Consider the following 21981-nt stretch of genomic DNA (forward strand, 5'->3'; position numbering starts at 1 on the left):
ATGTCATAGGAAGCATGTGTCCCGCAGTGGCTACAAAGCCATTTCTGTAGCTCCATCGCTGCGTCGATGACCAGTGTTTGCCCTTGGAGTTGATTTAGACCAGGATGTTAAATGTTTTTACTGTACAGGTAATTATTTGGTACTAATATTAGGTTACTCTAGATGCCGAAGATGAAGCCGATTGGAGCCCAGTGTGCTGTTTGTCAGGCCTTCTTTGCTCTGGGCTATGGGCACACATAGGGGCTCCTCACTGCTCAGACTATCTCCTGAACGTGACAGAGGAACACTCAGAAATATATACCAAGTTTTGTATTATTCTCTAAAAGTGGGTTCCTAAGCCCCCAAAAGAACTTCAGGATTGTTTTACAGTTGAGCTTTCATAGTTCTTGCCCCCGTCCGACCTGCGGTGGGAATCCTCTGCCTTCCTTTGGCTGTCCCGTGCAAGCATTGTTAGAGTTGCTCATGAGTGACAGTGCCCAGAGACTCCAGGACAGAGATGGCACGGATGTGTGCCACACAACCTCCAGTGGGTTGAACTGGTGGCAATCTTAAAGCCGTTAGTTTCCGTCTCTACTCAGGTGTGGCTCTTGTCCGGAATGTATTTAGCTATGGGCGAACAGGACCTGTGCAATCAAAGTAGTTAGCAGAAGCTGCCGTGATCACGTGACTACCACTCAACAGGGATGTAGGGAAGTTGCGTGTAGTTTGGGGGTGTCTCTTTTATATTCATTGTAACCGAGGGAGAAGGTAGCGCATAAAATAGCAATACCCTCATGCTATGCATGCTTGGGCCTTAAGGGCAGTGTTAAATTCAATACTTTTTAATTCTGCCATATCTCTAGTCTTAGAAATGTCTCTAAACCTCTGGGCCAGGAAGTGAGTTAATACTGTCAAGTACTTAATTTCAGAATTATGCCTCAAGCCTCCACATGATTCGTGTCTCTCTTTTATCAATAAAATAAGTGTCTTTATTTTGTATTCTGAGATTATGAGTTATATTCTTCGTGCTAAGGGAGGTATTCAAGGAGTGAAAAGACATGATTGTCACCTCAGGAAACTCACATCGTCTGTGAAGAAATAGTTGAATGAGCATTAAACATCTGGGAGTTAAAGAGACGCTGTCGCTGTATCAGCAGCAAAAGTCAGCAGTGGCCGGGCAGTGCCCTCCTCTGTGCTCACGTCCTCCTGCCTCGTGCTCCTCAGTGAGTCTCCAGCTGCTTATTAGAAGTTGATGTTACTGTAGAGATCGGACATCATTCCTGCCCTGTGGGGATGAGTTCAGACTCAAGGGCTAAGTTGGGCTGGCCATCTTGGGTTTGTGGACTGTGGTGCAGAGTGTGTCAGATTGCAGCCACTGGTCGATTTCTCCATGAGTTTGGTAAGTCATTCAGCAGTGGTTCCTCGGCTTTTGTCTTTTTAAGCAGGTCTTTTGGTAAATATCTTTATCCTTTCTTCTTCATTTTACAGGGGGAAGATGAAATCTTTTACTTTTGGAGGTCTCTGTGCCTTTTGTGATCATAAAAGTGAACTGTTAACTATATCTTGGCTTTTGTGGTTGCGGTATTAGGTATAAATCTGTGTTTCCCTCCTGTGTTTTACAGGCAGCCAGATGCCTCCCCAACCACCTGGGAGCCAGTCAGAATCCAGTTCCCATCCTGCCTTGAGCCAGTCACCAATGCCGCAGGAAAGAGGTGAGTCTCAGGTCATACCCAGCACTCCCACTGTAGACAAGGTAGATGAGGGTGTAGTGTTTCCTGTCAAGTGAACACAAGCTTTCTTGTAACAACAGTCATGAAGAAGAAGGAGTCTTTCTTGTAGACTAAGTGACATTTGGCCAAGGGGAGACTCAAGACTCAAAGAATATGCGTTCACAAAGCTCTGTGAAACATCACCTGTACACATTCTGATAAAATAATGTCAATGTTGGCGTGCGTGCATGCGTGCGTGCGTGCGTGTGCATATGTGTGTATGTGCATGTTTGCAAGTGTGTATATGTGTGTGCACTAGTATGCATGTATGAGAGTGTGTGTGTGATGTGTATGATGTGTATGTGTATGAGTGTGTAGAAAAACTGTTTTGACTGATCACTCAATCCTGTGGTATTTACCAGCAGATTTTAAGCACATAACAAGACATTGTATAAAATTGTAAGGTCTTCAGACTGGAGTCCACCTGAAAGATCACATGGTCCACCCCGAGAGAGACCATAGAGTTCACAGTGATTCCCTCACTAGAGGCTCGGTGGCATCCAGGTCAGAAGGAGCGTGTGCTTTCTTGGTGCTTACAAACAGATGTTGTCTCCGTCTGCAAACTCTCCGGCATTACTCTATGGTGTGTTCGGAATGCCTGGTGTCCTTAGGCTTATCCCTCAGTCCTCTTGTCCTCTGTGGGGAAGGCACAGTTGCTGTTGAGGCAGCAGGTCGGGAAAGGCAATTTTAACCCAGATTGGTATAGAGAAGAGCTGCGCGTCACTTCTGGGACCAGGGTGATTTTTAACCTAGCTCAGTTTGGACCACCTTTTCCACATAGGCAGATGATGTGATACACATCACATACACATATACATCATCACCTTTTCCACATAGGCAGGCATGGAGACGGAAGTTTCTGAGTGCTGGTGTACCTGGGTACTCCTGGGAGATTTGTAGAGATGGCTTTGAAACTAATTTAGAGTATGTGGGAGTCACGTATGTGCACATTGTGAATCCCATTGCTGGGCCTGCCTCCTGATCTCTTATCGGAGGTTAGGGTGGCACAGTTTAGTCAGCATGTTGACAACTCGCAGCTGTCGCCAGTGCTGAGGGGATGCTGGAGAACTGTGGCTCACTGGTCCTGGCTTGTATCCTGGGTCTGTAGCTGGGCCAGTGAGGCGGAAGCAAAAGGATCCATTCCTGCACTGGGCACCTACCCGTCCAGACCAGGCCAGTGCTAAGCAGAACACAGGTATCTCTTGTTTGGAGCTGAAAATACCGAGTACAGCACACTAACGAGCAGAGAGAAGTCCTCACAGCCCCTCAGACAGCATTTCCCCAGCCCTTAAAACACAAGCATGAAGGCCTGACATCCGTGAGGAAGCCGGGTTCGGTCAGTTTGTGGCCAGAATGTCTGCATTTCCCCTGCACAGCATTACCGTGTAATGCTTGTGGGCTTCTCCACGTTACCTTTCGTGTGGTTTAGTTAATACCCTGGATACCTGACGATCTGGGCGGTTCTCGCAACCATTTCCCTTAAATAGCAAATTAATATTCATTTCATAAGTTGCTAGATCTAAAATGTTTTTCTATGAGCGTATTCCCTAAACCACCGTCTCTGAAAGAGTTCCGGAAACATGGCTAGACAGCTTCCAAAAAAGGGAAAACTTCCTTTGTTAAAAACAGCTATTAAGTTAAATATGGACTGACATATATGAGTTAATTTTCCTTTAAATGTAAGTAAAGGGGATTAAAGGAAAATAAGTTTATTATTCGTTAAAATTTAAGAAGAAATGTTTGCTCCTAGTAGCATTTGATAAAATAAAAAAACACTTGTTTTACATGTTTGCCAGCTAGGTTCTATTTTCAAAATATCTTTCTTCAAAATCACAGATTTAGTTCAGATCAGATCAGAGCATAGCTTCTGAGCTGCTCAGGGCTGAAAGAAGCAAGTTGAGTGATTTCCTTTTGCATGTGTCTTAATGAGATGCAGGGAAAATAGTGAGCTTGCACACTGCTTCCCGTGTGTATAGTAGAGACGTGCTTGCTTTCACGTCAAGGACTATGTAAACACTTGCCTGAACATGGACCCACAAAAGGATGCTGTGCCTCCTCCTGTATGGAGGGCAGTTTTCTGAGCCCTGCCCCTAGTCCCCATGGCACAACACGGGTGGCATCAGTGTCCTGGAGCCAAGTCCCTCCAGGCTCAAGATGCTGAAAGAACTCTTAGCTTTTTACCCCGATGCCATCCCTTCTGCTTGACCCTGTGTTCTTCATAAACAATAAACAGCATTCCCGGGTTAAAAGAGGTTCACCAACAGCAAGGTCTCGAGTGGGTCTGAACAACTGTGGTATCTGCAGGCCTTTACGATGCCCACGTACCCTGAAGGATGAGTCTCTAGGTTCTGCAGTCTCCTCCCTCACTCCTGGTGGCTCTGTCAAAGGGCCAGTCACAAAGCCCTTTCCCCATGTTGTATTAGATGCAGGTGATGGTGGCTCACTTCAGATTTATATTTTCCTGATATAGAAGGAAGGTGGTTGGACCTGCATACAGAGGTGGCAACGTAGGTTACAGAAAGGAGAGAAACAGTGATGTTGATTGGCTCTTGATCCGTTTCTATGGCAATGGTTCTCAACCTGTAGGTCTTGGGGTCAAATGACCTTTTTACAGTGTATGTATCAGATATCCTGCATGTCAGATATTTATATTACAATTAGTAACAGTAGCAAAATTACAGTTATGAAGTAGCGAAATGATTTTATAGTTGGGGGTCACCACAACATGAGGAACTGTATTAAAGGGTCACAGCATCAAGAAGGTTGAGAACCACTGATCTATGGGGGTCTCTCTACAGTTTCACCTGTTTTCCAACATAAAACTCCATTGATACTTCACTGCTGAAACTTTTCTTTTCTTTTTTTTTTTTTTTGGTTTTTCGAGACAGGGTTTCTCTTTGTAGCTTTGCACCTTTCCTGGAACTCACTTGGTAGCCCAGGCTGGCCTCGAACTCACAGAGATCCGCCTGGCTCTGCCTCCCAAGTACTGGGATTAAAGGCATGTGCGCCACCACTGCCCGGCCTCACTGCTGAAACTTTTACTAGCTGAATAATTTTTTTAAAAAGGTTAAAACTTGAGTTTGATATTCTGTAATAACATGTATTTGTCAGCTTTTGTTAGTGTGACAAAGACCTGGAATAAGAAATTTGACAGGTGGAAGGATCTATTTGGGTTTGGGGTTCCAGAGGTTGTAGTCCAAGATGGGCTGGCTCCCTTGATTAGGGCCTGAAGTGAAAAAAAAAAAAAAAAAACATGACAAAGGAGATGACATAGTGGAACAGAGGTACTAACCCGAGACACCTGAGAAACACGGATCACTGGGACAGGGTCAGGGCAAGGTAGTCCCTCCACAGACAGGCTCCCAGCAATGGGCTTCCTCCAACCAAGGCCACCTCCTCCCTGGTTCCCATCACCCCCAACACCGCCATCAAATGACAATGACGAATCTGTCCATGGACAAGTTATTGACTAACTTAGAGCCTTTGTAATCCAATCACTTAATGGGTGATTGAATCTACCACCTTAGGAGCCAAGACCTCCACACACGAGGCTTGGGGGGGACATGTCGTACTTACACTGTGACAACACATTACTTACTGGTTCTTGTTTTAAACCACTTCTTTCTGTAGAACCCTTGTGACATGGCACCCAATTGCAGTCACCTCGGCAGAGGCGCAGTGTGGTGGAGAGCTGCAGTGAAGGAGTTGAGGCCAATAGTGGCCTCGGTCTTTATTTTTGGTGTATACATCTTACACATCCTAAAGAGCCATCAGAAAAGGCTTACTAATGTGTGGCCCATTTCTCCGGGATTGGACAGAATATGGAATAGTTGTCTGCGTAGATAAATAAGTATAATAAGTACTAACATTAAAGTGATCACATGTTTAACCCCTAAACCACGTTAAGCCTAATGAAACAGCAAATGCCCTTCTGGTTTATTGGATTAGCAATTAGGTGAAAACGTTGAAGGAAGCCTTATTTATTTGGACAGATGTAGAGAGGTCAGAATTAATTTTTTTGCAAGCCTTTTAATTGAATTCCCTTTTAATTTTCACAGTGGTGTCTAGTTAAATATTCATGTTGAGGCTGGTGGCTTTCTGAAGGACGACACCAGCACTGGATTCGCAAAACCAACACGGCTTCTTTAACCCTTTCATCTAGCGGGCCAGCAGGGACTTCCCGGGTGTAATCCCCCAGTATTTGAATAATTAGAAGGTGGTAATGAGGATTTAATTAGTCCTTGAGATAGGCTGGAACAGAACCCCTAAGAACTTCCCTCTCGGACAGGGATGGCAGGCGGAATTGATGGTGCCGCGGGCTGTGATGTGCTGGAAATGTATTCTGTGGCTTGAGGCAGTTCTTTGGTGCCGATGTGTGAGCATCAGATCAACACAAGAGGCATCCGGGGTGAAGTCTTCCAGAATTGTTGAGCAGCAGCCCCAGCCTTTATTTTCCCTCCATGCCAACCTACATAAAGATGTCGTTTTCTCCCTGTTCAGGAAGTGGAGTTGCCATAACAGCATGAGTCTAGCCTTGCCTAACTAGGGACCCCTCCTGCTGTGAGAGATACCAACATCCGAGTCAGATCAGTACGACCAAGAGAGGAGCAATGTCGAAGTGTTGCTTTTTTATAAATTGCAATTATTTTGTGTGGTCAAATATCATAGGGTCTTTGGCCGCTGTTTGTCAGCAGCATCAGACAAAAGAAACTTGTCCCCAGAATCTGATCAGTGACTGCATTTTATTAATAAAAATAGTTTGGTGCCCAGGGAAGCATGTAACAGACCGGGTGTGGTATGCATTGAGATGCTTTTGTGGACGGCTGCCAGAGGAGATGAGAACCCAGGCAGTTAGGATCGGCCTTTAGGGCTTAGGTGTCCTCTTCCCGGGGGTATGTCGGCATTTATTTAGACTGGGTTAGTAGGGTTCGTCTTGATTGCTGCTACATTCCTCTTCTGTTCTTACAATGTTCTTCTTGACCCACTACTGGTGCATGTCCACTTCTCTTCCAAGTAAGCAGAATTTCTCTTCAAAATCTTAGTCACATCATATTGTGCAAAGCAGACCTTTCTCATACTTTCTCTGTATGTTCATATCCATGCACACATGTATACAGGCGCCTTCCTCAACAGGCTTACATCTTATCTTTTGAGATGAGATCTACCACTAAACCTGAAATTTAGCAGTTTCTCTCTGCTAACTGGTGAGCCAGAGAGTTCCAGGGACCCACTGTTTCTCCCTCCCTGGCAATAGGCTTACAGGCATGTGCCAGCCCCTGGCTTCTTGAGTAGGTGCTGGCTACCGAACCCAGGCCACCGGAGCCATTGTCTCAGCTCCTTTCTTGTGCATGCTGATGTCAGGCGATGGAAAGGAGATCTCTCGGAGTGTCTCTGGGTCCCTGAGCCACTTGAACACAGATCTTGGTGAACAGCAGAGGCACTATAAGTGCCCCACACTCACAGGCCCAGAAATCAGACAGTTTTCGTGCCATTCAGGATTCAAGTCTTTGCAAAGCAGAGGAAGAAGAGTGAACGTGCCCACTCTCACTTAAGAGCGTGTCCCACTGCCCAGCATGTCGTCTGCCATGCCAGGGTTTCCTCCTCCTGCGTTGTGGGAGCATCTTGAGTCTGCACTTCTGACAGAAGCGTCTCCAGATGCGGCTGTGGTACCCTGTCGTGGAGACCTCACATCTGGAGCCTGACGCTAGTTACCATCCTGCCTAGCCATTCCCTGAGAGCCTGGGGATATTTACATGGAAATACATAAAAATTTTAGTTTCCACTATCATAGCTGCTCTCAAAGTGATAACTGTTCCAAAAACTGATTTTTAAGTTGTTGGGGGGATTTTTTCTGAATCTTGACCTAACTTCTATTTTTACTTCATCTTTTTTATTACTTCTTTGATTTTTAATCTGTCTTATTCTTTTATTTTTTGAGATGATATATAATATATAATATCACTTCTCCTTTTCCTTTCCCTTCCAGCCCCTCCCGCAAACCTTCCTTGTTCTCTTTCAGATTCATGGGCTGACCGTTTGGTATTAGATAACCAGTTGGTGTGCTCTTTCCTGGGGAGACTCTTTCTCCTGCTCCCAGAATTCCTGTAACGCTGTGCAGGGCCGAGGCCCCGTGGGCGTCCCCTGCCCACTCTGACATGTGCATATTCTTGTTGTTATTCACTCACCTTTGGCTAGTCTTGGTGGTGAGACTTAATGGGTGGAACTTCGGCTATTTCTCAGAGACATGGTTGCACAGCAAACTCTCTGGTCCTGTAGCCTTTAGAATCTTCCCATCCCTTCCTCCTCTGTGATCCCCAAACCTTATCTAACCTGCTGAGTTAGACTGTAGATGTATCCCTGGGAACTAGGCTGTACATGTCCACATTTGGTTGGTTGGGCTTTTCTATAATGGTCTCAGTCTGTTGCAGAGAGAAGTTTCCTCGATGAAGGTGAAGACTACAGTTCTCTGTGGGCATAAGGACAAATATTTAGGGTGTAGTTAGGGACTGTGGTAACGTGGTGGTTGTAGGTTTTCCTCCAAGATCCATGACCTCACCAGCTCTAGGTAGCTGACTGGGTTTCCAGTTCCAGGCATGATTTCCCTCTTATTTTACTGAACCACTTAACTGTCAAAAAGAGATTAGTACCTCGGGGCTGAAATGAAAGAGGCAGCCAAAGTGAGGGTAAAGAATGGGAAGTAGTTTTTGGTATTTAGTTCTGATTTGGGAAACTGCAGGAAAAGGCAGCTGCCTGCCTCAGGTCCTCAGCTATGAGGTTGACAGTGAATCTGCCCACACTGGGAAGTCCCAGGGATGCACTGGTTACCAGGGAATGTTCTGGAAGCCACATTTCTAGTTCTAAGGAGAACTTGCCTGTTGGCCAATAGCAACAGGCCACCATCTCCTCCAAAAGTGATTAGTTGAACCTCTGCTCTTACTTAAGGATCCCTTCTTGTGACCTACAAAATATGGCAGTAAACTCAAATGAGTTTCTTACAAGAGATGGGATCTGGACCTCGCTCTAGAGAGCTTTCTGACCTCTTAAACCTCTGGGCTTAGCCTCTGGGAAAGTATGTCTCACAGAAAGTTGGAAAAACATTACACATAGGAAAACTCATATTCGATGAGGAATGGTCTGTGTAACTTGTAGACTATTTTAAAAGAAGCATAGTACTGTTGGTCATTCTGCTTCTAGTTGCCCACGAGTTATGCATGGAACATAGTTATATTTCTAACTGTCAGATGTCTGGATCTTGGTCAATTCAACGTTGTATACTGCACAAAATATACAATGTGTATTTTTCTCCTGATCCTTTTGTGTTCCCTACCTCAGTGAAAGACCATTTTTTCACTTTAGTCCCAAGCCAGAAAGCTAAATTACCCCCACCCCCACCCCCACCCCCACCCCCACCCAGGTCTCCCTCTAAGTGGTCATGGAGTTCCAGTAGCTCTTCTTGCCCAAGCTCCCTACATGAGCTGAGCAGCCTGTGTTCCCAGGTACCTTCAGCGAGCTGCTGCTCTTCTTACTGCCCCAGCCTGCCCGCCCTCTGCTCTCTATGCTCATCCAGAGTTGGCTTTCCAGGAGACTTGGTCACATGGCCTCGGTGTCCTTCTGTTGAGGCCCTTCCCTGAGCGCCTCGTCTTCTCTCTCTGGTCTCTCTCCACACCCTCCCTGACAGTGTGCTACTGCCACGTTAACCCTGTCTTAGAACCTCTGTGGACACTGACTGTTCTGTGAGCCGCCAGGATCTTCTTGCCTGACTCTCGACTAATATTCAGGTCCAGATCACTGACCCGTGTTTAGCTTCAGAGTCAGTGTTTGCCGGGTGTGAGGCAAATGAAGAGCCCTGGCGTGGTGGGCTCCCAGTTCCCCATTGACTGAGTGCCACAAGCTGTGGCTGGCAAGCCGTCTCGGCCACCCACAGGCGGGTAACACAGGCATCGTAAGCTCGGGCTCCATTGGAGGCCGGGGCTGTGGCCTCTTCCCCCTGATTCCAGTGTTTCATATTTCATGAGCAGACTCCTTTTCATCCGCAGATGGGAAGGGATCAGTTCTGGGTTTAGTTGCCAACTTAACCATTAATGACTTTGTGACCTTGGACATTTGGTGAAATCTCTGCTTCCTCATACATAAAATGAAGGTCAGAATGTCCTTTGGGCACACTGCAGACAGAGAAGGCCTTGTATCTGAAGTGGCGAGTGCAGGGCATCGGTTATTAATAAGATGAGCCTCGAGCAGGTCGCTCGGAGGAGGAGATGGGTTGGAACCCCCAGAGAGCATCGTCTGCATCTTCGGGGTGTCATTGAGAGAGTTCAGGATGCCGGGGCCGTCCCCTTGCTTGCTTCCTTCAGGGGCAATGCACTTACCCTCGTGGCCCTCAGCCCTGAAGACAGCTTTCACAGCAGACGTTTGCGTAGAGGAAGGCTGGATGTGTTGTCCCCATCTACCAGCTGGACAGTCTGTCTGACCCTCCCCTGGCTCTAATTTACCCAGTGACAGATGATGTCAGCAGCTGAGAGCGAGGCGGTGGGCAGGGGCAGCCCGGCGGTGGCTGCTGTGGGGCCTGGGTATGGAGCTCCGCAGTGGCAGGGGAAGGAGACAGCGATTCTGCCAGTTAACCTAATGGCACAGCTGGCGCAAGGCGGGGGGCCCGGGCTGAAGCCCTGAACGGGTCATTAGTTTAGTCTTCCTCGGAGCAGCGCATGTTGTGAAGAAAAGTGGGCAGGCAAATAAACACTGGAGACATTAAAATGTAGCAAGAGTGTTTCTTACAATCTACTTTTCTCTCCGGAGAGGAATGTGGCACCTATTTGTGAAGAGAAATGGCAGTGTCTGCCTGTCTAGTTGAGACATTGTGCTGAGGAGGTGCCGTGTGTGACCACGATGACACACATGTGGTGTGACATCTTCTATTGGACTGGCTTGTAGAAACAAGTAATTCTGAGGGGGAGGGGGTTGTTTGTTTGTTTTTTAGCAGATGCCAACATGAAAATAGGTTGTCCCTGTGCCAAAGGAAAAGCATGTTTGTGTTTCTGTGGCTTCTGGAGCCTTGTGTGTCTTTCAAGTGCCCCCATAGCTCCCCGCGGCCGCCACTGCCGCCTTTGGTGAAGCAGTTAGATGGAGTGTGACTGGAGCCCAGCTCTGCCGTGTGAGCTGGTGCTCTCCATGGTCTCCCTCCTGCCGAACAAACCATTACTGGGTTTTCACTTGACCCCTTTTCGCCAACAAGCTTTGCAGAATTTGTTTTCTCATGGATAACACGATAGACAGTTGAAGATCGAGACCCTGGTTGAAATTCCTTCCAGTTTAACTTTGGAAATTCTCTGTCTTCTCACATGACACCGAGAAGACACTGGCACGTCCTTGGTTTTCACACCCTCAGAAAGTCCTCATGGATCGCTATCCATTACGTTCATGGTTATCCCGCCGTCTCTGTCCACTGATCCTGGAGGCCCTGAGCTCAGCAGAGCTGCAGTCCTGTACTCTTCACCTGCCTGCTCAGGCTCCGTCCAGCAGGAATTATTCTCTCTCATTTTCCTCCTCTCTACCTGTCACTCCCATCTGCCAAGAAGGCTGTACCCTTGAGTCACGGGCCACCCGGAGCTGGTCAGGACTGGAGTGGTCTGATACTGGCAGGCTTAGCTTGTCGGACCCACGCATTGTGGCCTGCCAGTTATTTCTAGAACCAGCCATTTGGAAAGGGTTCGTGCTTGCTGGATAGCGAAGGAAATAAGGCAAGACGCCCCTGAGCCCTGGCTGACTGTGGGCGGAGAACTCAACAGACAGGCCCTAGGGCCACCTGCTTCCTAGGTAAGGGCTCAACTGCAGGCCAGAGGTGCTGGGGACAGCATTCCACCGGGGGACGTAACCACTCACAGGGACTTAAAGTGTGGTTTGCCTTCACTGTAACTAGTTTGTCGGGAGCCTGGCAAAGAGATGGGTTTGCAGATGTGGAGTTGTTCTGCCAGGAGGCAAATGGTGGCCCATGTAGAGAGGCCTGGGTGACAGAGGCGATCTCTCACTGAGCCTCTTGTGTGGGCACGGGTCTGCTCTACATTTTATTTCCTCACGTAAGATGGGTACAGTTAGTTGTCAGAGATGGAAGCAGACTGACTCCGGTGTGGTAACTGCACACTCTGGCCAGGGGGTTCTGACCAGAGCCCAGGCTTCGGGCCTTCAGGCACAGTGGAGTTGGGCAGAGGGCTGCGTGAGGCACCTGTTTAGGGGGTGGAAATAGCTGGGCCCTCTGCCCTGTTCAGTACTTCATCTTCCTTTCCTGTCAGTCGCTGCTCCTCATGACAGCCTTTCCTTCAGTGGCCGTCTGTCTTCCCTAGGAGAGGGTTCTCTGAACACAAGGCAAGAAGCGCCCCCCCCCGTTGATCGGCCCGCTTGTAGACAGAAGTCCACAGACTCCGAACGGAGCTGCCCGGGTATTCACTCCAGGCGTGTGGCTTCGCTCCAGCTGCACCCCCGACACTGCCTGGACAGAGGAGAAAAGAGGGGTTAAAGCCTCAGGTGCTCACAGTCTGGGAGAGCCAGTTACAGGAGCAAATCGCCATGTCAGCATGCAGCTGCTGCAGCACAGACATGCGTGTTGCTGCCGGGCATGCCAAGCACCTGCTTCCCTACAAGGCCAAGGGCGGTGCCAGGTGGGAGAGAGAGGGTGAGTCCCCGAGGGTGTGTGAAAAAGGACACTAGCAGAGTGTCTCCCTAACTGTGCCTCCCCTAGCGGGTTCCTCTTCCCATCTGACTGCAGCTTGCATATAATAGGAATAAAGCTTGCTTTGTGATCTAGAGGGTCCATGAATAAACAAAACACATGCACATCAATGATGATAGCAAGCGTCTCCTATGAGCTGTGTGTTGTGTATTTAAGTCCGTAAGTAGCAAAGGGAACCTCTGCAAGCCCCCATTCTCCGCTTATTTTGAATTAAGGAGCTACTGATGAGGCCGACTCCACAGATGCTCATGAGATGTCAAAGGTTGTTGCATCTGGGAAGAGCAGCTTGCCTGGCACATGAGACCTCGTTTAGGATAATTGCCGGGTGACTAGACACACAGATACTTGTGGGTCTGGCAGAATCCGGGGGTGTCACAGCAGGACAGAGCAGGGCTTGGGTGGGAAGGTGTGTGCTGAGCTCACAAGCCTGGTCGCTTGTCCTGTGGAGAAGTCAAAAGTTTGGGAACTAACACTACTACTCAGTTACCCCTAAGGTGGTCGAGAAGACAGGTCAGAGGACACCAACCAAAGTTCTCTCAAGTCACAGAGGAAAGCCAGCAAGGGGTGGGCGTGGTTGTGAATCGGAGGGCTAGAGGCAGGGTGGGGGTGAGGGGTGGGAAGAGGCCCCGGATGTTTCCCCTTGTGACAGTGGTCTGTTTGTGGGATTCAACAGCTGGGAGGGTTCAGAGAAAGAGATAAATGCTAACCTAACCACTGGAAAGAACTAACCAAATAAAAGGGCTCCTGGTGACCTCGGTAGCCAGTGAATATGCTGAATGCAGGCAGCTGAACTTCCCGGTCACTCCAGAGTCAGAAGGCTCAGTCAGATCTGCCCTTCCAGCCCGGCTTCAGTAGGACTGTGAAGAAGGGAGGCCTCTCTCTCCCAGCTCCCTCTAGCCACCCCCTCCCACTTCCCATGGCACCCTGCTCTGCTCCGACCACACTCCTTTCTGTTCCGTTCTGAGTTGTCTGTCTGTCTCCCTCCAGAGAAACTCTGTTCCTTTAGGGTGGACACTGCATTTGACTCGCCTTGCCCTCCTCGCCCCGTGGACCATGCCAGTCCCTGACACTTACTGAATCATGTACAAAGGAAGGGGCTGTCAGCTAAGATGATGCTACTTTTAATCTTAGGAAATTCAAGGGGTTTGGGAGATGGGTGACCCAGTAGTTCAGGCGATCGCCGAGCAGGCGTGAGCACCAGAGTTTGGATCCTCAGAACCCACCTAATTGTCAGGTGAGTGTAGTAGCCTGTCTGTAATTCCAGGCTCTGGGACAAGGAATTCCCCAGAGCAGAGGTGGCTAGTGAGTGTAGCCATATCAGCAAGCCCTGGGTTTGACTGGGGGGCTTGCTCTAAACATCCTCACACCCAGATATGCATAGTTACTTGCACACCGACACACACTTTTTTTTAAAGGAATTACAAATGGCTTTTACAGTCTATCACTTTCCCCTTCTCGGTTTTATTTTCTGTTCAGTCGAGTTTTAAAGTCTGAAAGTCTAAGGCTCTCATCTTTTCCTTTAAAATGTTCTTTTTCTTCTTTAGTTGACTGGGGTAGAATGGGGCCTGCAGGGAGATCTGTGTAATGTCACAACCCAGAGACCAGCCTGGTGGCTTAGGTCGGCGCTCACACAGTGCGTAGAGGGTTCCCAGGCTCACACAGTGCGTAGAGGGTTCCCAGGCCCGCTGTCAGGCAGTACCAGCCTGTTAGAGCTCGCTCCTCGGCACTTCAGAAGCACACAGCTGCCACACTTGCCCTACTTGGCTCTCAGAAGCAGCCCAGAGCCCAGGGAAAGAAGAGCCTGTCCTGCTCCGTAGGGATGCTCACAGTCATCCATGGCGGAGGCAGGTCAGAGGTGTGCACCTCCCCTGGCCTGCTCACATTTCTCCCTCCTAAAGGGCCTGATTTTCATGTCAAAGCACGGCTGTCTTCATGTGCAGTGTGAGAAAGCAGGCGTTTGTGAGGAGTGTAAATTAGGACAGGCTCCGAGACAGTACATTTACTTAGGAAATGGGGTGTGTGTGTGTGTGTGTGTGTTTGTGTGTGTGTGTAATACATACATTGTATCTTCATATGGAGTTTCTGAGAAACATAGCTCTATATACTACAAATAATTACCTAACCTAGTGCCTTGTCCCGGGTTTGGATTGTCTGCTGGAGTCCAGACGTTTGGTTGGAACATGTAGTCTTCGCCACATCGGTGGCTCGGGACAGAGGCATTTCATCCTGTCCTCTCCATCTTCCCTTGCTAGAAAGCTTGGCTTCTGACTAGCGACTCTTCACACCTTGCTCAAGTACAGCTGTGCTCGCTCAGCTGTCAGGTTTTCTCTCCTCAGCTGTCACCAACTGCCTTTCTGTAATAACTCCCTAAACGCAAAATACAGGCAAATAAATGCTAACGCCATAAATAGGCAGAAACATTTTTCTTGAAATTTGATTTTTTTTTTCCTTTGGAGGGAGAAGAAATGCTAACAATGCCCATTTCCTTCAATAAAGATTTAAGATAATAACAAAACCAATTAAAGGTCCGAGTCTAAAGAAACTACGGACCTATTGAGTCAGCCACCAGCCCATCCCCAAACTGTGCTGCTGTGACCCAGACCGCCCCCCTGCTGACCGCTTGGGGCCGGGCGAGTTGCTGTTAGTGGGCTGTGTTGGGAGCTGATGGTGCTAGATCTGTCTATGGTGGCATTCTTTCCGCTCATGGCACTCCTGGGAGGCCCATAACATTGTCCCACTTACTTCACATATGAGGAAACAAATAATAAACATGGATGTGTTGTTTCTATATTTAGAGTAGAAATACCTCTTTTTCAAGCAACTTGTCTCACTTTTCAGCAATCTTTTTAGAAGAGTATGTCAATATTCCATAACTGTTTAAAAACTGAAAGTCTTGGGAACTGGGAGCGTAGCTCTGTAGTCTATGCCTATCATGCACAAGGTTCCAGGTCCTATTCCCAGCACTGTGGGGAAGAAAAAAACAACTAGAACTATTCTTTAGTGGGATTACTGCTGGTGCTTAACTGGGAGTCTGTATTAGAGTCACTGTGTGAGCCCCTGGCTGGCCTTAGAACTTTAAACACGACCCCCTTCAGTCCGTTCTTTAGGCTGCACATTGCAGCAGCATTAGCTGGAAAAGTGTGCCGGGTCCTGTCACTTTACCATGTGACATCGTCTGGCCAGTGCTGGTATTCAAACCAAGAGTCGAGAATTCTCGAACCAAACTCAAGGGAGCCTTGACCAGTATAGTCAGGAGAAGCAAAGTAGAAAAGCCAGCCGACCACACTCTGTGGAACACCTGAAGAATGCCCTGAAGCAGCGGCTGCCCTGGCCGGAGACTCTGGTGGGAAAGCAGGACCAGTGGGTTGCTTCCCAGGACATGCCCTTCCCAGAGCCCTTGGGATGTGCACACACCCGAGGGCCCAGGTGATGCAGACTCCACGTACCAAAGTGCAGCAGATGCAGAAGTAAAAGCCAGCTTACTCTTTGTAACTGGAAACTGCAGCTGAATGTATGGGCCATCCAGGAGTCAAAAGGCATTCTTGGCAATGTGTAAACCAGGAATTTACCTTTCATGATGCACAGCACTCTCTCGTCCTGGCTCTGTCGAACCTTACAGGAGTCATTGTTTTAGGAGGAGGCAGCTGGGGCCCCAGAGAAATTATATAAAGTCATAAGTTAAAATGAATGAGCACTACATTGTGTTCATTAACACATCTGACTGTCCACCTAGGTTCTGAGCTGACAATAGCCCTGGGACCAGGCCTTCTACCCCCTAGCCCCGTACAGTCAGTGGGTGATTGCTGAGATAAAGTCCAGGAGGGATGGCTCCTCCCTCATAATTGAGCACCAACACCTTCACAGTGGGGGAGGGGCAGTTGCATGCTAAAGGGTCTGCCTTGCAGTCCTGAGCAGCCAGCAGGGAAGCAGTCGCACACAGTCCCTGGCGCCTTTTCTGTTAGCCAGGACTCCGTGAAACCCTGGAGGACCTTCTCGGAAAGCTGGGGTGCTGTTCTGTGTAACGTCTGAAGATGCAATCATTTAGAGTCACGTCAGTGCTCTGGTTCCTGCTTGCTTTCAGATCGGCAGAGCAAATGTTTTCTCTGATGATGTGTATCTAGGAACTGCCAGTTGAGCCCAACTTCATAAGATTTCTTTTTATAAAATAAACTCAGTATGATAATAAGAAGTGGCTCTCCTCACTTTTACTTTATGTCTCTTCAGGAGAAGCCATGTTAGAAGACCTCATTTTGTTCTTGGGAAGTGTCAGCCATGGTCTCGGCCCTCGATAGCTTTGCTTCCCCGGCTGACACTGCCCTTCTTGCAGGTCTCTCTTTCCTTGCAGCTGCAGAGCGCGACTCTGGGTTCAGCCCTGAGCAGGCACACCTGCCCCCCCCAACCAGAGCCTCCCCTGAGAAACGTGAGCCTTCTCACCCAACACTCCTGCTATGGCGCCCTGTCCCAGGTTGCCTTTTGTCCGTGTGTTCCCTTGAACACAGACTTCTGTTGGCCTGGGCTACTCAAGCGGGTATTTCCGACATTGTATTTCTGCATAATTGAAACATGTGTTTTCTTGGTGCCGTTTATCAAGTACCTACTGTGCCATGCTCTGCAGCAGCCTGGGTGTCCATCCAGTTATTCAGAAAGCAGTTTGGGTCGGGTGTGGTGCTGCCACCACCCATCCCGGCACGAGGGACAGGAAGAAGGGCACACCCTGTACTCGCTGTTCGGGGAGATCCAGTCTACACAGGGAGACTCTCGGAAAAGGGTCTGGGATGCGTCCCGTGGGCCATCCACTCTGCAGGACACTTAGGCCCAAGCGTTCAGTGAGGTGGGATCTTGCTTTGTGTGTTTTGTGGCCTTTCTTAGTGAGGAAGAGAAGAAATAAGCAAGTTAAAAAGCAGTCCTAGTAGCTGGAGAATGGCACCGTGATACTTTCCATCCGAGCCTGAAGATGTTCCCGGATACCAGAACACACATAAAAGCCAGGTAGACGGGGCAGCTGCCTCTAATCCCAGCACTCAGGCAGAGGCTGGAACCCTGGGGCAAGCTGGCAAGCTGAGCTAGCTGGAACTGCCACGCCCTGGGTTCAGCAAGAGACACTGCCTCAGTAAATATGGTTGAGAGGGGTAGAGGAAGGCACCAATGTCCCTTCGTGTGCATGTACAGACAAGTGCACCCACACACGTGAACATGCATGTGTACACCACATAGACATACAGAAATAATAATGCTGCAGCACGTAGAAGTTCTAGAAGTACATCACATAGGCATCTGAGAGAGGTGTGGTGAAGGTGACCCAACCCGAGGTTGAGCCGTCAGGGACAGCAGCGGAAGGGCTGAGCATGAAGAGACTTCTGAGGAGCAGGGAGAGGAGAGACGAGGTTTTGTGGCAGCACAGTGCTTGATCTCATCCAGGGAAGGACAAGAAGGCCGGGGGATGGACATTCCCGCGAAGGGAGAGAGCTGTGGTGATGGGATCACATGAACGGCCCCCAGCAGACGGTGCCTCGGCACCATGGAAAGCTGTGAAGGGCTCGTGCACGTGAAGGACGTGTCTGATACCTCCCTTCAGGCCTAAAAGTTAACTCCCCCAGCTCTGCCGGAAAGACTAAGAGGAGGCGCCTGAGAGTCGTTTGGCCGATGGCTGGAGTAGGCTTTGCAGAAGTAGGACAGAGGAGGGGAGCCGTTCACGGTGTCTCCGTAGTCATCAAGGCAAACTGATGGCTCCAGTGTGCCACAGAGAGGGGACAGCTGACGGGAGCAGCTGGGCCTGGGATGATGGCACACAGGGTGGGACAGTGATAGGAAGAGCTGGTCGTGGGCCTGGGGTGATGTCACACACAGGCAGATTCTGGGCCTGGGATGATGTCACACACAGGCAGATTCTAGGCCTGTGATGATGTCACACACAGGCAGATTCTAGGCCTGTGATGATGTCACACACGGGCAGATTCTAGGCCTGGGATGATGTCACACACAGGCAGATTCTGGGCCTGGGATGATGTCACACACAGGCAGATTCTAGGCCTGTGATGATGTCATACACAGGCAGATTCTGGGGCTGGGATGATGTCACACACAGGCAGATTCTGGGCCTGGGATGATGTCACACACAGGCAGATTCTAGGCCTGTGATGATGTCACACACAGGCAGATTCTAGGCCTGGGATGATGTCACACACAGGCAGATTCTGGGCCTGTGATGATGTCATACACAGGCAGATTCTGGGCCTGGGATGATGTCACACACAGGCAGATTCTGGGCCTGTGATGATGTCATACACAGGCAGATTCTGGGCCTGGGATGATGTCACACACAGGCAGATTCTGGGCCTGGGATGATGTCACACACAGGCAGATTCTGGGCCTGGGATGATGTCACACACAGGCAGATTCTGGGCCTGGGATGATGTCACACAGGATGGGCTGTGACTGACAGCAGATTCAAGGGTAGAAGTTGGAAACTCAGCTGGAGGTGCAGAGCACAGTTGGGCTGGGGTTCTGCGTGGCACTGGAAGCTGGCTTCTCACAGGTGATCAAGCTGTCAGGAGTCCACCTGGACAGCTGTCAGGAGGGAAGCTGAGGGTGCAGAGGAAGAAGCCGGGTGCTGTAGACCTGTGTGCCCCACAGAGGAGGCACAGACCCCAGCCTGGCCTGGTGGGAGTGGAAGTGGGCCCTCTTTAACTGTTCTGTATGGGGCTCATCTACAAAGGAGGTGGTGTTGACTTCCTCTCTGCCCCATTTCCCATGAATTTGCTTTGGTCAAATCCACCAATTACTGGTGTCCCAGAAACTCCAGTGAGAGTTCAAGATTAAGACCAATGTGTCCTCCCAGATCCTCCACCCTGGAGTTGAGATGTCTTCGGATATTTCTTTAGAGGAGTCTGGGAGTACCAGCCCTCTTCCCATCTACCTTCCACGGGATCCCATGGCCACTTTTTGAATGCAGAAATGATAGGACAGCTGCATGACCATGTTTCTGTTTGTCTCCCATACAGGTTTTATGGCAGGTACACAGAGAAACCCTCAGATGTCTCAGTACGGACCTCAGCAGGCAGGACCATCCATGTCTCCTCACCCTTCTCCTGGGGGCCAGATGCATCCTGGAATCAGTAACTTTCAGCAGAGTAACTCAAGTGGCACTTACGGTCCACAAATGAGCCAGTATGGACCCCAAGGTAACCAAAGGAAAACGTTCTCCAAAATGCGTGGTGGTGGATGGGAGGGGTTTTCTTAACATGCTCACCGAGGTTTCAATGGTATAAACATGCATTACAGCTCTGTTGTTTGCCATGGCGGAATGATGCCAACCCATGAAGGTAGGAAGTTAAGTACAGCCAGTGTCCTTAGCATGTAGGGCTTGGACTCTGGGTGAATGCTCACCTGTGAGTGGTATTCATTAAGTAGTAGATCCAGTCCTGTGATGTAGCTCCAGGTGCTGGTGAAGAAAAGGCACAGCCACATCCTCAGAATGTCGCCAGTTGAAACTGGCCGTTCATGTAGCCCGCAGTTTTTACAGCACATACACACACACACACACACACACACACACACACACACACACACACACACACACTGGTCGCCTCTCCCTCCTTCGGACCACAAGCTTCCTGCTCAGCAGGGTGTCTGCAGTCCAGGGCCTAGTCTTTCCTCGGGTGCTGCAGCAGATGCACAGTAGCTCCCACTACCTGACCCGTGCACCCTCACAGAACACAGGCTGGCGTGGATGCAGGTCTGAGGCTGGAAGGTGAGGGAATGGGATGGTACCCAGAGCCACACCCACATACAGTTCCCATGCTGCCCTCCTGAGAGTGCAGGTGTGGGAAGAGCCCTGTTGCCATGGCTGTAAAACTGAACCGTGTATTTTGGAGTCAGTTTTGGTAGTAAGCCATTTAAAGTATCGTGCCTGAACTATATATTGTGTACTAAAATTAGACATTAATGGATCATTTGGGTAGACTGACATAATCTGGTACAGTTGCTGGGAGACCTCAGATCTGAGAATTCCAGGAACATGCCAGGTTAAGACAAGTGCCCCAAAGATGTCCAGTTGCTTCAGTCCACAGCCAGAGCTGGACCTGCCCACAAGAAGCTATGTTTTGGTGGGATCTATGTCTGCACAAAAAACAAACATAGGTTCCCAGAGCCTGGCCAGCCAGCCCTGGAGGCCCTGGAGACCCTGTCTTTCCAGTAGCTAGTACTTCTCAGTCTAAAAACAGTGACTTACCAGTGTCTCGTTTTGAAGCTCCGTCTCTAAAAGATGTTAGGTATTCCCAGAGTTATCAGTGTGGCGTTTCTTTACCTTATATTGCTGTATTGTGCTTATTGGGCACGGTGGACAGAGACTGAGGGTTTGCATGACTGACTTCATAGCATGTCATGAAGTCTTCATGCTAATACCATAAACTTAGGGGTGACGAGCAGCCCTGCTTGTGGCTGAACTGAGGTGGACCCCGAGTCAAGTCCTCTATGGGAGCCCACCTGCCTGCCCCCTTCCCAGGCCTGAGTGGGCTCTTTACAACCAGAGCTAGCATGGAAAACAGCTTGGACGAGTGTTTGTAAATTCTGTAGGTACAGAAAGTGTGGGCCTTTCCTGATAGGGATTTAGACAAGGGTGGAGCCACATTCTCAGAACTGGGGCTACTGAGGGTCTCAACCTTGACCTTAAACCATGTGCGCTTCATCCAGAACCATGTGGGCTCCATGCAGGACCAAGGGGGGTTCATGCTGGCTTCACACATGAGCTCCATGCTTGTGATTCCTTGGCTCCTCTGAGAAGTACTGTGTGCATAAGCACAAGCTCTGCTATAGGAGTTGAGATCAGGGAAGGCCATCACTGAGAAATGGATTTCTTTTTTTAGTAAATCCCTCCCTCTGCTTCTCTGCGTCATTGCATTGGACTAGCCTCCGGTTAAGAGCACTGAGCCAGCCAATCCTCCCGCACACAAACCGCAAGCTCTGTGTCACGAGCCCTTCCTGGGACTTCCTTCTTCCCCAGAAGGCAATGGTTTCCATCACCTTGGAAGGACGTTGCCTTCTCGGTCCAGTGTTCTACCTGTTTGCTTCAGTTCCAGGGCCCTTTCCACAACACAGTCACTGGATCTCTGCAGAACAGTGGGGGTGTGTCGTCAGGAAGTATTGTGTGCGTTTATTGGTGCAAGCAATCTGAAGCAAGGATGGTGTTCCCACACCTGGCCCTCCCCCCAGCCCCTCCATCTCAGGCCTTCGGACCTTGCCTTCTTCCTCTGGGCCATCTACACCATGGTGTACCCTGAGCGATGGCCCCTCCTTGGTCCCACACTGCCATTAGTGATCTTAAAACCAGTGTTCATCCCCAGGCCCCTGTCCCAGCGAGCACTAAGGGATAGGAACCGGTGTGTTCAAGTCAAGGGCTGCCCTCCTCTGTCCTCCTCCTTGGCATTCCTGTGAAGCAGAGACCTCTAAAGGAGGGGTTTCCCCCTGTTCATCTTAAGCATTTAAATTACCAGTAAAATAGTTGGCTGGTGTCTT

At 49.3% G+C, this 21981-nt stretch overlaps 1 protein-coding gene across 5 annotated transcripts in view; it reads left to right on the forward strand.

Annotated features, from left to right (window-relative positions):
• Arid1b (AT-rich interaction domain 1B) overlaps positions 1-21981 on the forward strand; it is a 377401-nt gene that overhangs the window by 292161 nt on the left and 63259 nt on the right. For all 5 annotated transcript variants that reach the window (XM_076552846.1, XM_076552847.1, XM_076552848.1 and 2 more), the window contains 2 exons: positions 1602-1691; positions 19470-19649. In XM_076552846.1, the coding sequence (XP_076408961.1) occupies positions 1602-1691; positions 19470-19649 (270 nt within the window). The remainder of the gene's footprint in view (positions 1-1601; positions 1692-19469; positions 19650-21981) is intronic.

This window comes from Peromyscus maniculatus, chromosome 16 (genome assembly GCF_049852395.1).
Source record: "Peromyscus maniculatus bairdii isolate BWxNUB_F1_BW_parent chromosome 16, HU_Pman_BW_mat_3.1, whole genome shotgun sequence".
Classification (NCBI taxonomy): domain Eukaryota; kingdom Metazoa; phylum Chordata; class Mammalia; order Rodentia; family Cricetidae; genus Peromyscus; species Peromyscus maniculatus.